At 28.3% G+C, this 16,539-nt stretch overlaps 3 protein-coding genes across 5 annotated transcripts in view; all 3 read right to left on the minus strand.

Annotated features, from left to right (window-relative positions):
• LOC111677309 (long-chain fatty acid transport protein 4) overlaps nucleotides 1–3,612 on the minus strand; it is a 36,841-nt gene extending 33,229 nt beyond the window's left edge. Inside the window, exon 1 of the mRNA XM_023438398.2 lies at nucleotides 2,794–3,612. Coding sequence (XP_023294166.2) covers nucleotides 2,794–2,835 — 42 coding nt within the window. The 5' untranslated portion in view covers nucleotides 2,836–3,612. The remainder of the gene's footprint in view (nucleotides 1–2,793) is intronic.
• A 2,544-nt stretch (nucleotides 3,613–6,156) lies between these two features.
• On the minus strand, nucleotides 6,157–9,320 carry LOC111677273. The gene is made up of 5 exons (XM_046953520.1): nucleotides 9,170–9,320; nucleotides 7,189–7,310; nucleotides 7,033–7,125; nucleotides 6,767–6,973; nucleotides 6,157–6,699 (listed from the first exon to the last, which is right to left on the minus strand). The coding sequence occupies exons 1-5, from the start codon at nucleotides 9,252–9,254 to the stop codon at nucleotides 6,319–6,321; spliced, it is 888 nt and encodes a 295-aa protein (XP_046809476.1). The 5' UTR covers nucleotides 9,255–9,320; the 3' UTR covers nucleotides 6,157–6,318.
• A 3,172-nt stretch (nucleotides 9,321–12,492) lies between these two features.
• On the minus strand, nucleotides 12,493–16,068 carry LOC111677302 (insulin-like growth factor-binding protein complex acid labile subunit). Of its 3 annotated transcripts, none has more exons than XM_023438389.2 (7): nucleotides 15,918–16,068; nucleotides 15,344–15,581; nucleotides 13,836–14,378; nucleotides 13,511–13,698; nucleotides 13,347–13,441; nucleotides 13,174–13,286; nucleotides 12,493–13,103 (listed from the first exon to the last, which is right to left on the minus strand). In XM_023438389.2, the coding sequence occupies exons 2-7, from the start codon at nucleotides 15,509–15,511 to the stop codon at nucleotides 12,651–12,653; spliced, it is 1,560 nt and encodes a 519-aa protein (XP_023294157.2). In that variant the 5' UTR covers nucleotides 15,512–15,581; nucleotides 15,918–16,068; the 3' UTR covers nucleotides 12,493–12,650. The 3 variants fall into 3 exon arrangements, with proteins under 3 accessions (XP_023294157.2, XP_046809475.1, XP_046809474.1); XM_046953519.1 differs by having other exon boundaries at nucleotides 15,943–16,026; XM_046953518.1 differs by lacking the exon at nucleotides 15,918–16,068 and having other exon boundaries at nucleotides 15,344–15,885.
• Nucleotides 16,069–16,539: the final 471 nt, after the last annotated feature.

A 16,539-nucleotide genomic window follows, 5' to 3' on the forward strand; every position in this document is an offset into this window, starting at 1 on the left:
TATTAAACATTCTTTCCTACTTATTGACTTATGTATACACCTTTGGTGGTTCGAACACACAGTTCTATATTAATTAACATACTTATTTCAGTGGCCACAAGGACGTACTGTGATAGGTCCATAGAGAAAAATCGCTGATAAATTAAAGAATAAGGTATTGCAAATCCACAACTTCTCAATCAACTCTACCGACACTTTAACCAACACTCAATTTCGTAAAAAGTTAAAATATTTTAAATAAAAACTTGTATGACCTCAATGCCTAACTTTGACCCTCTTTTAGTCCGAAATTGGTTCATTTGCCACAAATTGTCGTTATCTGAAACGCAAACGACCCTAACTAACCAAAAATTCAAAATCGATTTTATTGGTGATTCTAATATATTACATTAAAAGAAATGTTCACAACAAAAATTGGATTCCTCCATCGATTTTATTGGTGATTTTCATGTGTTGCATAAAAACAAATGTCCACAACAAAAATGCCACTCCTCCGAAAAAGTTAAAAAATCCAATTGATCCATTTCAATATACGCCATTGTCAAAAATCATATCGCGTTGATAGAAACAAACTCTTCAATTTAAATAGTATTTTTTTTCTCACGTAAAATTTAGGTGACGATATGAATTTAGTTTCATACCTACAATTTTATACGATAAAATTCTAAAAGAAATTAAAGTTCGTTCATCTGCATCTGTACAAAAGGAAGGATAAATTTAATAATATTTAAAAAAAGAAGTCGCAGAAAAAAGCGTTCAGGCTAAAAACAATAAGACAACCGGAAATATATATTTTTAAGCAGGTCATAAAAACATTAAAACCTGAAGAATACTTTACCTTGTTCACTTTCAATGTGAATTGTTGTATTTTTTTCTAACAAATATTTTGTTTTTTCCACACATAAAACACATATGTATACTAAAAACGCAATTAATTCAAAATTATAAATTTTTAGCTCAATTTACTTTTTTTAAGAGGCTAAAGTCCAAAATATAAAATATTAAAAATTCCATCTGATTAACTGAAATTAATTTAGTTTAGTTTGAAACTTAATGAGAACTGGATAACAATAATCCAGATTAAAAATCGATTATCATGTTTACAAAACCTAGAAATTTTATTATTTTTGTAAATAAAATTTTGGAAGACATCATACAAAATATTATAAATCAAATTTCCATACAAACTTTCTATAAACTTTTGAAAAATGTTGTAACACTGAAAATGCCTTTCTAGAACTACATGTTTCATTAATTTTTCATTCATGTAAAAATATTTTGTTAAACTTTTAAATAATTGTGGCTAAAAATTTATTTTAATACTATGGAAAAGTCTGTGAGAAAACAATTTATTGAAAATCTATAAAAGAAATATCCAACCCACTTCAAAAGAAACTTAAATGCCTATTTGACCAACAAAAACCGATTTGAATTTAGTTGAAAATGTTAAAACTTACTATTTTATAATGTAACTTAGGACATTTAGAGTTTCAAAAAAAAAAATTCTCAACGACGTAAGTTCATATCTCCGTAAAACAAAAACCGCAAATTTTTCTTCAATTAATAAGAAATAAGCTTAACTTGAGAAAATTTTAAGGATTTCCAAACATTTTGGTTCACCGGTTTAACCATTTTTTATACTCGGTCATCCGACAAACCAATTTCCTAGAAATGTTAAATTTTCGGTTAACCGAAAAACCGATTTCTTAAAAATTCGGTTTTTTATAAACATTATTCATTAATATTGACATTCTATCACCCGCTAATACATTGTTTCAATCACAAAAATTAAAAAAGGTACCACAAAAAATTTATACAGTGAAATATTTTCACGGCTCTTTGAAAAACAATTAATCTCGTCTGCCTACAATCACATGTAAAATTAATTTTTCAATCTTTCAGCGATGATAGATAATCGATAAACAATAACAAATATTTATGTGATAAAATCGATTACTTAGTTTTCAAGTTATTCGGGTTTGACAGATGTGCCTCTATGGTGTATGATTCTTCTTCTACTCTAATTTCTTGTGGTTTAATTTTATTATTTTAAAAATGATGAACACTGTTTTCATATATAATATGTAAGTAGTATTGTTAAATTTTAAGATGTCATGAATGAACACATGAATAATCGAAGCTTATAAATTATTATTAAAATTAAACCATATATACCAATATAGAAATAGTTCTCATTAGACATTGATCTGAATAGTTAGCCCATTTTCTTATATTTGATCAGACTTTCGTACAAACTGTGGAATGAATGTCCGACTTTGTCTAAAACGCCTTCAAAATTTCCCCAGGAATTTACATCAGATTCGATCCGAATTCTGACCAACAAATTCGAAATTTCTCAGACAAAATATTCCGAAATCTGAGCAACCTTTTATACGATTTTCGTAGCAAATCCGGATACGAAATCGGCAGCTTGTGCAGACTGTGGGTACGAATTCTGCAAAAATTATTTTGCTTTTGTGCGTCATACTTGTATATTTACTTCAGAAACATTCTGGAAAAATGTTTTAAATTTTTATAAGATCATAATTAAATTTAAATATTTGAAAATGCTTGGTTAAACCCTTGGATGTAAAATTTAACACGGTTCAAATACATTGGTATTCGTATATGACGGGTGGGTACTATTTAAAAGAGAAATGAGCCAAGAAATTTCAAGTTTCACAGTCAACTTATTGTGTCTTTTGTATGCATTTTTGGTTTGATATGTTTGGTTTTGTTGTCTGTCTGTCTGTTTGTCAGATTATTTATTTAATGCGCCAGAGAAAAACTTACCACGGCCTCTACTGCATCTACTGGCTCTTCGCTTGAAGACATTTTGATTAAATCTGATTTTATTGTTATTTTTTCTTTTCGTGGTTTGACGATTGTGTGAAAACTGCAACTGTTGTTGCTTTTAAAATTTTCTCTTTCTTTCGATGGCAATTTGTTTGTATCCGAAATGTGTGAACAATTACAGCATCCGACTATTGAAGGTGACTGCTTTCTTTAAGCGGCTTTATTTTGAAGGTCGATTACTTTGCGTTTTTTTTTTATTGATTTTGAGTGGTAACCGGTAATTTTGGTTTGAATTGCAACACACATGAACCGCACAATCAGCTTGTAATTAAAGTTTTTGTTTCTTTTTAATTTGGTTTTTATTGTTTTTTAGCGTTTTAAATTAAAACGAATTTCACTTTTATCACTATAAAGGTGCGATCACACACAATTTCACGTGCACATATTCATCTTAACATTGATGTTTGTTTTTTTTATTATTTGTTTTTTTAAAGTATTATTTTTTATTATTATTTTTTAATTAAACAAAAAGAAAAAATATAAACTCAAGTACATTACGACATTCAACTAAAATTTTACATTTAAACACAAAGTACAATGGTCAATAATGTGTCACAAAAAAGTCATCATTGTATTCGAAACAGTGAAAAATTGTGGCAGTCGTTTTAAGGAGACCCTTTAATGTAAAATACTCTTAACACGAAAATAATTGGAATTTCAGATTCACTTTTAAATTTCAAGAAATTGTATTTCTTGGTGAAATATTTGCGTGGCGTCTGGTTGTTGGTCTTACATGTATCACCGTCTCTGAACGAGTGAAAAGCAAATAGCGAATCCGGTCTTGTATGAACTGGAGTGAGTTGAGTAGTTTACCAACAATTTTGTTGTTTGTGTTGTTTATTTTAAGCTTTAAATCGGCAGCAACATGTAAGAAAATAAACCAGCTTTTGCGGATCAGTCAAATTGTTGGGTGCTACTAAGAAGCACTTAATCAACAACTGGTTGCTGCTTTTACTTAAACAGTGCTTTTTACGTTGAAGCTTTTTTAATTCTATAAACAAATCGTTAATTTCAAATTATACGCACCGATATATTTGAATATAATTATATTGAAAAAAATGTCCATTATAAATATCAGCATTGAACAGATCTCGATTAAGTTTTCTTCTGATTTTAATAAAATTTAGGTGGAATTTTTTGAATATAGCTTTTTTACCCTACACCACTATAGTGGAGATAGTATTATGCGATTGTGCTGATGTTTTTAACTCCCAAAAATATTGGTCCGTCTGTGTGTTCATGCTTTTCGAATTCAAAAAAACAAAACTGAAAGTCTGAAATTCTATATTCACAGAAATCCAATTGAAATAAGATTTTCCGTTTCGATTTCGAAAAGAACAATTGAATTTGATATTCAGAAAAATCCATTTTAAAAAAGATTAATATGATTGGGTCGACACAATTCATTTTCTGTGGACAGCAAATTTTACTACGACTCAAAATTGGTGTCGACGTCGACTTAGGGGTGATTATTTATTAATTTTTTCATAGTCTCTTTAAAGGTATATTCAGACTACAATACTGAGTATTAATACATTTCTATTTCAGACATACATTTATTAACTCTATAAATTCAATAATGTTCTTGATGTTTTCGTTTATTATACCCTTCACCTTCGTGAGAAGGGTATATATAAGTTTGTCATTCCGTTTGTAATTTCTATAATATAATTTTCCGACCCTATAAAGTATATATTTTCTGGATCCTTATAGGTAGCGGAGATGATTAAGCCATGTCCGTCTGTCTGTCTGTCCTTCTGTCTGTCTGTATGTTTGTTGAAATCAGTTTTTAGAAGACCCCAGATATCTGCGAGATCCGAATCTTCCATAATTCTATCAGACATACGACCGGCAAGAACGCTATTTAAAATCAGCAAAATCGGTCCATAAATAACGGAGATATGAGCAAAAAACCGAGACAACCTCTGAAAATTTCATATAAAATTTAGATTTTTTATTCATGCTCAGACAGAAACTGCAAAAAACAAAAACAAAATACATAACAATACGGTAAATATTGTTATTGTAATTTGTTTATAAAAGCAAAGCAGAGCAAGAGCAGCAGAGCAAGAGTAGCAGAGCGAGAGCATCACTAATGTTTTGTTATTGGCTAGAAATATGAAATTAAGTATGTAGAGCCTGGATTAAGTGAGAACCTATAAAAGGGGACTTTCTGGTACTTTTTCGTTCTTCAAAAGGTATTTTTTGAAATTTCTATAATATTGAACCTAGAAACATGAAATTAAGTATGCATGGCCCGGATTAAGTGAGGACCCAAACAAGGGGAGTTTTTGGTACTTTTTCGTTTTTCAAAAGATACTTTTTGCAATTTCTACAATATTGAACCTAGAAACATGTAATTAAGTATGTACACTCAAAAAAATAATCAAGCCATCCGGGCTTGAATCAATCCATATCGGTCTCAATAGTACGGTAATCCCGGTTTGGCTTAAATCAAGTGCAAAATGATTGAATCAATCTAGAAACAGCCAATCACGAAAGTGCTGATTTTATCGCGATTTAAACCTTTTTAGGATCAAAGTGATCTCAAAACATATTTGATTTAAAACAGTTTTTCCTTGATTTAATCTCGAATCCATACTAAAATGAGATCGAAATGATCCAAAATATGATTGTTTCAAGCATTTTAAACTTGATTTAATCCCAAAATCGCGCTTTATTTAATCCTTAAATTGATCGATTTGATCATTTGATATCTCAATATACCCAAAAAGCGCTTGATTTTATCCTAAAATCGCGCTTGATTTAATCCTAAAATTTATTGATTTGATCATTTAAAATGTCAAATTTACCCAAATAGCGCTGGATTTAATCCTGAAATCGTGCCTGATTTAATCCTAAAATTGATTGATTTGATCTTTTAAAATGTCAAATTTACCCAAATAGCGCTGGATTTAATCCCAAAATAGCGCTTGATTTAATCCTAAATTTGATTGATTTGATCATTTAAAATGTCAAATTTACCCAAATAGCGCTTGATTTAATCCTAAACTAAAATAAGTTTTTTATATTTTATTTTATATTTATTAATATTTATTTATACAAAAGAATCATTAATTTTTTAATAAACAAAAAAGTTAATATATTAATATTTAATTCATTCAATATAATATACATTTAACAAAAATATCATAAATTTTTTTTAATAAACGAAAAAATTATTTATTGTTTTCATAATTTTTTAAATTTAATTTTCAACAATATTCCGAAATACAATTCTCAAAATTTATTTGATACCAGGTTTATAATTAGGCCTGTATTCAGAAAGAAGTAAAGAAACAATTGTTAATATTTTGAATTTTTCAAAAAAAAAATTCAAATACTGTTTTGTGTTCTTCTTTCTAAATACGGGCCTTAATTAAAAGGAATTTTTTATGAATAAATATTGTTGAAAAATAAATTAGTAAACATACAAAAGAAATTGTTTCTTTAAAAGTTAAATCAAAAATATAAGTAAATCATAATTAAAAAATAAAAAAAAATTACCAAATCGGAAGCTTTCGCATGGCATAGTTTGGGCCATGATTGTAGAAAGTCGATGTTATTTAGATTCTGTAATTCCCGGCGACGTATTTTATATGTTCTTTTCCATTTCTCACAAACATCTGCCCAATCTGATGAATCTTTATTTAAAGATGTTTTAAAAGCTGTAGCAACAGATTCATCTATCTCTTCATCTATATGCTCTGATGTGTTTTCTGCTTCGTCTTGACTGGACACAGAGGAATCAAATATTCCACGTTTACGGCGACAGTTTTTATACTTAAAGTATAACTTTCCACTTGGACTGCCTTTACAGCCTCTTGAAATAAAATAATAACCCTTAAAATTTAAAGAAAAAATTTAATTATAACAATGTTTTCTCAAGTTGATAAATTATTTTAGTCACCTGAATTTCTTTTTCTGATGGAAATATCGAGACTATTTCATTTACCAATAACGGAAAATCTGCAACTCTTATTATAATCTGGCTGCACATAACTTCTTCAACTATTATTTTTATAAGGAAATCCCTTTGATCGATAGTTAGCTTTTTCGTTCTGTATTCTAATATCGCCCTTCCGCCTGCCGTTTCTTTTAAAATATCTATCAAACACTTAACGATAATAAACACGGTTAAGGATAATAATTATGATAGAATAAAATATGTTATACCTTATTTAAAACTCTTTTGCCACTGAAACCTTCATCAGACATCCAATTGTCGACCTTCGAATTGACTGAAATCGTTTCGTCATCAATTTCGAACTGTAAAATTGGATTATATAAAATGATACGATCAAGTATATAACACATTTTTTTATGATTTACCTGCTGTTTTTTCCATTTAAAGAGCTTCTCCCGAAATTCAATTCGGAGGTCAAGAGGTGGTATGGCTTCTTTTATTTCTTCTTTTTGAATATATGGCAAGCTTTTGTACGTTACCTTAGCAGCTGTAGAAATAAATAAAACATTATTAATAAAAGCATTATAGAAACATTTTTAATCAATTAAAAAAAATGTTTTTAAAAATTTTTAACATATTTATATTTTATTTTATTGAAATTTTTATATTTACTATTTGTTTTCAATATATTGATTTTTTTAAATGTATTTATTAAAAATTTTAAATTAATTTATATCTTCTTAAAATTAAAAAAATTTTATAATGTTTTCAATAAATTTCCACATGTTATAAAAATTTAGTTATTTTAATTTATATAATTATTTTCTGCATTTTTTATTTATTGTATTTTTTTGTTCACATACTGAAAATTTAAAAAAAATCAATCTCTGATGGATATTGTAAAACAGGGAGTATAACTTCAGAAAATAAAAAAAATTAATTGAAAACAAATAAAAAATAATTTATTTAACTGTTTGTTTGACAATATCGAAACAACATTTTCTTTCTTATAAATATATTGAAAACAAACACAAAATTTAAAATTTTCTACTTGTTTTCAATAGATTTGTAAGAAAGATAATATTCTTTCTGCAGATAAATGTTATTATATCTTCAATAGGAAATGTTTCAATAATTTTTTTTTTTTTTTGATTTTCAGTAAATTTAGATTTTCATTATTTTTTTTTAATTCTCACTATTTTTTTAATTTTCACTCACATATTTTTAAAATTAAGTTTTTTAATTATAATTAACTTCTTTATGACCACTTGTTTTGAATGAAATTATTTTTTAAAATATTTTTAAACAATTCATTTAGTTATTTAATACACATTCTCTAACTTAAAATTTTTGCAACCACTCTTCGCAAATTATACAACAGAAATGAAAACTAAACTACGCATTTCACAAAGGAATTTTACAATGTCTTGCTATTTTCTTACAATCTCATTTTTTGTTCTCGTTTGATGTGCATAACAACAAGAACTTGTTTTTTTACTGCAAATATTGCATCATAAAAAACACATTCAAACGAGGAGAGCAAGATCAGAAAAACCACCACCAAACACGCAATAGAAAAAAGAAGAGAATAAACAAGAGAGTTTTACTTCTTTTTTTATTACTTGATTTTCTTAAAGATTTTTTTGTCAATGTTTACAAGCGTGTTGTTGTAGTTTTCTTCAATTGCCTAAACACCAAAAGCCGTTACTAATATTAACTTATGGAAAAAAAAACAACAACAATACAACAACTTACTTATTTTTCAACAAAATAGAACATGCTGAATGTTGCCAAGCAAGGAATTTACGGTGGCATTTCTGTGCAGGTTGTTGTTGTGTTTTTTTTTGCATAAGTTAAAATTAGTAGGGAATTTTTGGTGTATGCATATTAGAGTGGCCCAAAAACAAAACTTTCTGATATTCCCAATAAGCCTAAAGGTTAATACAAATTTAGTATCACATGAAAGGTCTTTTAAAGGCGCTTTTAATGCATTTTTTAATTATAATTTCGAATATTCTTGGACTTATTATACCTATATGTCATTAAAAGCGATTTTAAAGTCTTTTAAAATGATAACAAATTTGGCACAAGAACAAATAGATTTAAAAACATGTTCTTATATTTAACTAAATTTTTTGGTAACATTACCTACTTTTTTGGGTTCCCTAATGTATATGTACAGTTACACAAAGTTACGCCAAAATAAATTGTTGCAAGTTTATGGGCTTATGTTAGATGGATACTTTATTCTAACGTTTCTTTTATAGGTATTTATCATTAAAATCTAAAAAATACTCAAAAAGTGAATATTTTTATACAAAATGTTAAATTAAAATTTCCATCCCGAAACAAAATTAGACCCCAAACATGCTTCACTTAAAATGAATTCTATAAAAATTTACTTACCTTTTAGGTATTGATATGCCTCCTCTAAATTAAAGCTTTTCAGAAGCACTTGTAAAAGGGAATCGTCATCGTTTTGATCATCCATAATTAATTAATTAACACAAAACAACAAATTGTATGCAACACTACAAATTCTTTAAAACACAACAATGAAACACAACAATGAACTCAACGAACGCACAAAATAGACTGATACATTTCATCCCTTTAAAATAACTAGTAACTTGATTTCAATGTAAAACAGCATAAAAAGATTATTAGAGCGCATGAGAGAGTAAGTTTTATTTCTCTTATTTTCTCTCAGGGATTGATTTAACCCTTTTTTGGTTAATTCAATCAAAATACTGATCAATTTTTAATTAATCCTTTTTTGGAATCAAAATTACATTTTTTGAAATAAATTTGAGCGTTTTAGTGTTGATTTTAGTAATAAAAGGCAAAATTTTTTAAATCAATCCAGATTTTGGATTATTTTAAGCCAACGGCAACAAAAATGGAGTTCAATTTTCAAGCTCGTTTTGTGGCTAAAATTGAGAATAGAAAAGTTGATTTTACTTCGGCGTTTTTCTTTCTGTGTATGGCCCGGATTAAGTGAGGACCCATAAAAGGGGACTTTTTCGTTGTTCAAAAGGTACTTTTTGCAATTTCTACATTATTGAACCTAGAAACATTTAATTAAGTATGTATGGCCCGGATTAAGTGAGGACCCATAAAAGGGGACTTTTTGGTACTTTTTCGTTCTTCAAAAGGTACTTTTTGCAATTTCTACAATATTGAACCTAGAAACATGTAATTAAGTATGTATGGCCCGGATAAAGTGAGGACCCATACAAGGGGACTTTTTGGTACTTTTTCGTTTTTCAAAAGGTACTTTTTGCAATTTCTACAATATTGAACCTAGAAACATGTAATTAAGTATGTATGGCCCGGATTAAGTGAGGACCCATAAAAAGGGGACTTTTTGGTATTTTTTCGTTGTACAATATTGAACCTAGAAACATGTAATTAAGTATGTATGGCCCGGATTAAGTGAGGACCCATACAAGGGGACTTTTTGGTACTTTTTCGTTTTTCAAAAGGTACTTTTTGCAATTTCTACGATATTAAACCTAGAAACATGTAATTATGTATGTATGGCCCGGATTAAGTAAGGACCCATAAAAGCGGACTTTTTGGTACTTTTTCGTTTTTCAAAAGGTACTTTTTGCAATTTCTACGATATTAAACCTAGAAACATGTAATTAAGTATGTATGGCCAGGATTAAGTGAGGACCCATGAAAGGGTACTTTTTGGTACTTTTTCATTCTTCAAAAGGTACTTTTTGAAATTTCTATAATATTGAACCTAGAAACATGTTATTAAGTTCGTATATCCCGGATTAAGTGAGAACCAGTAAAAGGGGACTTCTTGGTACTTTTTCGTTCTTCAAAAGGTACTTTTTACAATTTCTACAATATTGAACCTAGGAACATGTAATTAAGTTTGTATGGCCCGGATTAACTGAGGACCCATAGATGGGAACTTTTTGGTACTTTTTCGTTCTTCAAAAGGTACAAAAGGCTTTAAACACATCATGGTGAAGGGTATATAAGATTCGGAACAGCCGAATATAGAACTCTTACTTGTTTTTAATTTATTTTGTTTTTCTGTTTATTTTTCTATCAAAAGAAATTTGATTTTATTTTTTTAAATACAACTTTGATACATATAAGAAATCAGAAATTTTTGAAACTTTTCAAAAACTTAAAAATACGGTCGGTATGTCATACGAGTTAAAAGTATTTTTGTCATAATCAATCAAATTGTATTCATACTATTGTTTGTATTTAGAGTATTCTAGCCTGAAAATACATTAAATGCATGAAGAGAATAGACCTAGCATGAATAAGTTCACTCCAACCCGACTCCATAGTAGTCCCAACATTTTTTTCTATAAAATAAAAAATTCTAAAACACGCCAATTTTTACACATTCAACTTTGCTTTCGTCTAACTTTTTAAAGGGACAAAATAACTGTAGAGATGTGTTGTTGTTTTTCAGAGGATATTTTTTTTACTGGTAAAAATCAGGTTTTCGTAGCTTTAAGCACTTATTCAATATCAATAATTTGGACGAAAGAAAAATTTTATAACGTCACCAATTGCTAACAGCTTTTTAGAAACAAAGTTGCGTTTTACTCGTAGTTTTCTAATCAATTTATAAAATGTATAAAATACCTTTAAAATATATATTAAACATTGAAAAACGGCGCAAAACTTAAATCAAGAATATGTTTGCCAAATAAATGCACACATATTTCTCTATGTTACTCACATATGTATATTAGGCTTCACGCAACATTTTTGAAATTGTGATATCATACTTTTTATGGCAGTTTTTGGAACAGCGCTAATATTGGCGTAATTATTTTTTTTTTAAATTTCAACTCCTTCATTTGCATATCTGCGGCCAAAATACCGATTTTGGGCGACATTTTTTTATAGACCGAAAACTGATGTACATATTTCAAATCTGACTTTAGTATACTATTCTACAGGAAAATTTAAGATATATAAACTTAATTTGACAGAATTTAGATGCACTTTAAATGCATAAGAGCAAAAGAAAAAAATGCAATTAAAAAAATCAAAACCTGATTTTATTATTCGTAAATATACTATTCAATGCCCTTTAAAAAATAGTGTTAAATTTTTTAATTTATTGTAATCCCTTTAGGAGTTATGATGGTTATAATGTTGGCTTGTGGTTTTATAATTTCCCATCAAACAATGGTGTTTTTCATCATCATCTCTGAATTTAATAAAACTCATTCCAATTAATGTTCCATATATAACATGTATAATGACAAATTTGGGCCTTATAATTTTGGTGGTTTTCGAAATATAGCGTTGTAATGTTTAAAATCTGAAAATTTGAAGTCTCATCACATCTAAAGGGTTAATGATAAAATTTTTGTTTTTGCACCATTTGTCTCATACTCATACTTTGATTATGTACAAAGACACATTTTTTGAAATATTTTTTGAAAAAAGTGCATCTTTGGATAATACTAAATGCACTTTTGAAGCATTGTAAAAGTGTGAAATTGAGCTCATTCTTATTGATTTTTCCTATAAAATCAATTAATAGAGCATGATTACCTATAAATTCTACAGTTTCTCTCTGTAAAAAATGTCGCTCAAAATCAGTGGTTTCCGCCTCAGATATGCAGAAGAAGGAGTTGGAATTTTGAAAAAATTATTACAGCATAGTATTCACTGATACAAAAACCTTCTAAAAAGTTGTAATATCACAAAAAACGGGAAACATTTTATTTTTTGAAACGAAGCCTAATGTATATCATTATAAAGTATATTTTTTATTTATTACATATATTTTTATTTATTACAAAAATTCTCTTTAATATGTTATGTACATAATAAGGTTACACAACTTGTTATATTGTGTGTTAATATTTATAATATAATTAAGTAAAAACTTTTAAATATGGAATTCATCAGCAAAACTAGCACGATTATATAAGGAACGATCGGTAACATGATTACGACGATTAAGTAAACCAAAGCAACCTTTGCGGTAAATAACCAATCCGCCTAAAGTAAGTGGTATGCCTATCAAAACACCCACTAATATACCGACCAAGATTAAACTATCGTTTCCAGGATGACTGGTATTTTCGCATATTAGTTCTTTGTTATCTTCACTCAAATCTAGGAGAGGCTTGTTTTTCCAAGCCAATGGAGTGGCGCAGTTAACATTTTTTGTTAGTACCGGCGTGGTATTATTTATTTGTTTCATCAACGAATGTATAAACCAGCTGTTGGTACAGTCACAGGCCCATGGATTAAAGCGTAAATCGAGTTCAGAAATTTTCTGCCAATTAACCACCCAATTGTGTTCAATCGTTGTAAGGTTGTTGTTGTGTAAATAGAGCTGCATAAATTAAAAAAAATCATTAATAAATTATATGAAATTGACATTTTTCCTTTTTAAGTTTACAAACTTTTTTTAATGGTGGATAATCGAAAATATCTGGATTTGTAGTATTCTTAGTGAACGCCAATTCATGTATACTTGACAAATGAGGATTGTTGATAGCAATCAAAGTAGTTAGATCTATGAAAATAAAAAAGTGAACATTTTAATACACAAAGGGATTGTAGTAATTATGCTTACTCTGCAAATCGCTTAAGGCATAAGGACCAATTTTAGTAACGTCTGGCAAATAAGAAATACTTAAATACTCTAATTCCCCTAATGACTTGAATACACTGAAATATTGAAAACAAATTAAATATTTGAATGAAAAATCGTTTTAAAATTTTATAAAAAGTTCTTACTTGGTTTTGTCAAAATCATCAAAAGGATTTTCATCTAGTACTAATTTCTTCAAATGTTTGGTTCGGCTCAATTCACTAGGCAAAGTACGGAATGAGTTGCCGGATAATATTAGTGTTTCCAAATCTATGGGACTGTGAAATATAAAATCGGGTAGCGCACTCAGTTCCATATAAGATAAATCCAAAGTCTAGAAAAAAAGGTACTGTTATTAATATTTTTATATGAAAGATCAGTACAAAATTCACGTATGTATGTATATCGTAATGAAAGCGCCGAAATAATAGTTATTTGTAAATTTATTATACAATTAAAATGTTTACATACTTTTAAAGAATTTAAACTTGATATCGCAACTGCGGTACTTGCATCGATAACATGGAAAGTATTTTTGCATAAAATTAATGTTTCCAAATCAGGCAAGTGCTCAAAAAGATCTTTGTGCAAGGTGTGTAACTCATTATCTGCCAAATCGAGTGTTCTTAAATTTTGTAGAGGCTCATATTTATCAGCGGCATATGTTCCTTTAAAGACATGTGGCTTAAGAGACTTTGATGTTAACTTGTTATTCGATAAGTCCAAAACTGTCAGTTGGGACAGATTTTGGAACGCTCCAATGCTAATGTTATTGATTTTGTTAAAACTTAGATACAATGATTTAACCGGATATTCTGGCAAAACGGGAATGTATGAAATGTTATTGTGATTCAAATTCATTATTTCAAATAACACATCGCCATTTTGTAATGTGTGCCATTCCTCATCGGAGAACAAAGTATTCATTGATTTGTTGCTACAATCGATTTGTAGATATTGAATATCACAGGAACATTTTTTACACAATTCACTGTCTTTTATTACAATTTTTGGCTGGAATAGAAAAAATATAAAAATTCAATTAAAAAAATTGTGGCATACTTTGAGGATTAGATAAAAACTTAAAATGGTAAGGCAGGTTATATCCATTTAAGCATAGAATTTCTGTCATGATAAAGCAGGAGTATTTTAAATTGTGAAATGTGTAAATACTCAAGAAAATTTTATTAGTTTATTTAGTAGAGACCAACGAATTTTGTTTAAATGGAACTGTCTTGGAATTAGTTGTTTAATATATGATTTTCGTTCGAATTTGTCACCATGAGAACTAGTTTTATGGCATATACACTAGGCTTTACGCGATATATTCACAACTTTTCTATACAAAAAAATGATTAAAAAAGATTTAAATAATAAAAATTACGTATAATAATTTAAAATAACAACAAGCATTCGGGGCTTGCTTTATATTGTTTATTTCGGAACATAAATTGGACCTTTTCAATGTTAAACGAGGCATAGTGCTTTATTCGGCTAAGCTGAATCTTAAATAGCTTCCATTAGTGAGCACCTTTTTATCCTACACCACTTTAGTGGGGAGGGTATATTGGGTTTGTGCTGATGTTTGTAACATATACCTTTAAGTATACCAATCGGCTTAGAATCATTTTCTGAGTCGTTTAAGCTATGAGTTTTATATTTTTAAATAATCCCCATTTTTAACATACATACTGACTGGTGTAGGGTATCATATGGTCGGCTACGCCCGACTAAACATTCGAACTTTTTTATTTTCAAATTTAAAATATATTTCCACATAATAATTTCATAAAACAAAACTTTACAGTTCACTATCCTTCACCTGTTGTTGTAAAAATGAGATTTGAAGATTTCCGGCTTTAGGAAATCAATAAAGTTCAGCGCATAATTATGACATAAAATTCCCCGCAATCATGAATAGTTCTTTAGTAAAAGTTTTAAGTATAATAAAAATACTCTGGGCAAACTTATCTACATACCTTAACTGTGCTTGTAGGAGCTTGTGTTGTTGTTACAGGTGCAATTGTTGAATTTGTATTTTGTAAAGGCACTGCTTTCTGCGTAGTATTGTCAGCAGCATATATGGGCCCTACATTGGCAATTACAAATAATACACCTAAGATTATTATGATGGAATTACGCGCCATTTTTTGGAGTTTAGTTATTTTAATTATAATAGTTTATTTATCCAAATGATGTCGTTTAATTTGGTGATTTCTGTTGAATGTAAGGTGTCGATACAAAAATATTTTCATTAGTTACTTATGTACCTCAATTCTTTAAGTGTTTTATTGATTACAGAAAATAGATAATGACTCAGTCGACCATATAAAATTGGTTAAATGTGTGTTATCAAAAATTCATATGGCTGATCTTATCAAATTTTATTTTTTTATATTTATATTCACTAAGACACTCAGTGGAATATCGATTATATATAAATACATTTATTATATATTTGTCACAAAAATTCAAAAATGTTTTCACAATCCCATTTCTCAATAAAATAGTTATTTAAGTTGTGATGATATATTTATATTTATTTAATAAAACCTTTTGTTTTGCTTTAAAAGGTTACCTTAGCACTTCGACCAGGAATCTAGAACTGTTTCAACTTTTAACAAAACACTAAAATAAACTGGCCAATATTTTAACTACTAACAAGATCAGGTATGGAAATTTGCTATTCGTAATGAAAAATATTTATTTTTGCTGAGCATAGCTTTTTAATGTGACAAAAATACTGAATTTACTTGTTGAAAATATTTAATATAATAATATATGAAAAAATAAAGAAAAAAACACAATGCACCAATCAATTACGTCTGTTTAAATTTAAATTTCAACAAACTTCTGTTTCCGATCTTAAAAACTTTTTAAAACGTAAATTTCCATGCCTGTTAAAAATCTTATCAGTTTTTAAAATTATTAACCCACCACATTTCGTTTTTATCTTATCATAAAAAAATTTTCAACACCCAATTTTTGATGTTGGAGTTTATCTTTGTTAATTTCAAATAGAAAAGCACACAGGTGAGTGACGTAAAAAAATAATTCTCTTAATTTAACTGCACTAATATTAAGAGAATTTAAGAGTAAATTAAATTATTGTGAACAACACCACAGTGTTTAATCAGATCTTTCGATAGTGGAGGAAATTCTTCTTAGACATTAA

This window comes from Lucilia cuprina, chromosome 6 (assembly GCF_022045245.1).
Source record: "Lucilia cuprina isolate Lc7/37 chromosome 6, ASM2204524v1, whole genome shotgun sequence".
NCBI classification, from domain to species: domain Eukaryota; kingdom Metazoa; phylum Arthropoda; class Insecta; order Diptera; family Calliphoridae; genus Lucilia; species Lucilia cuprina.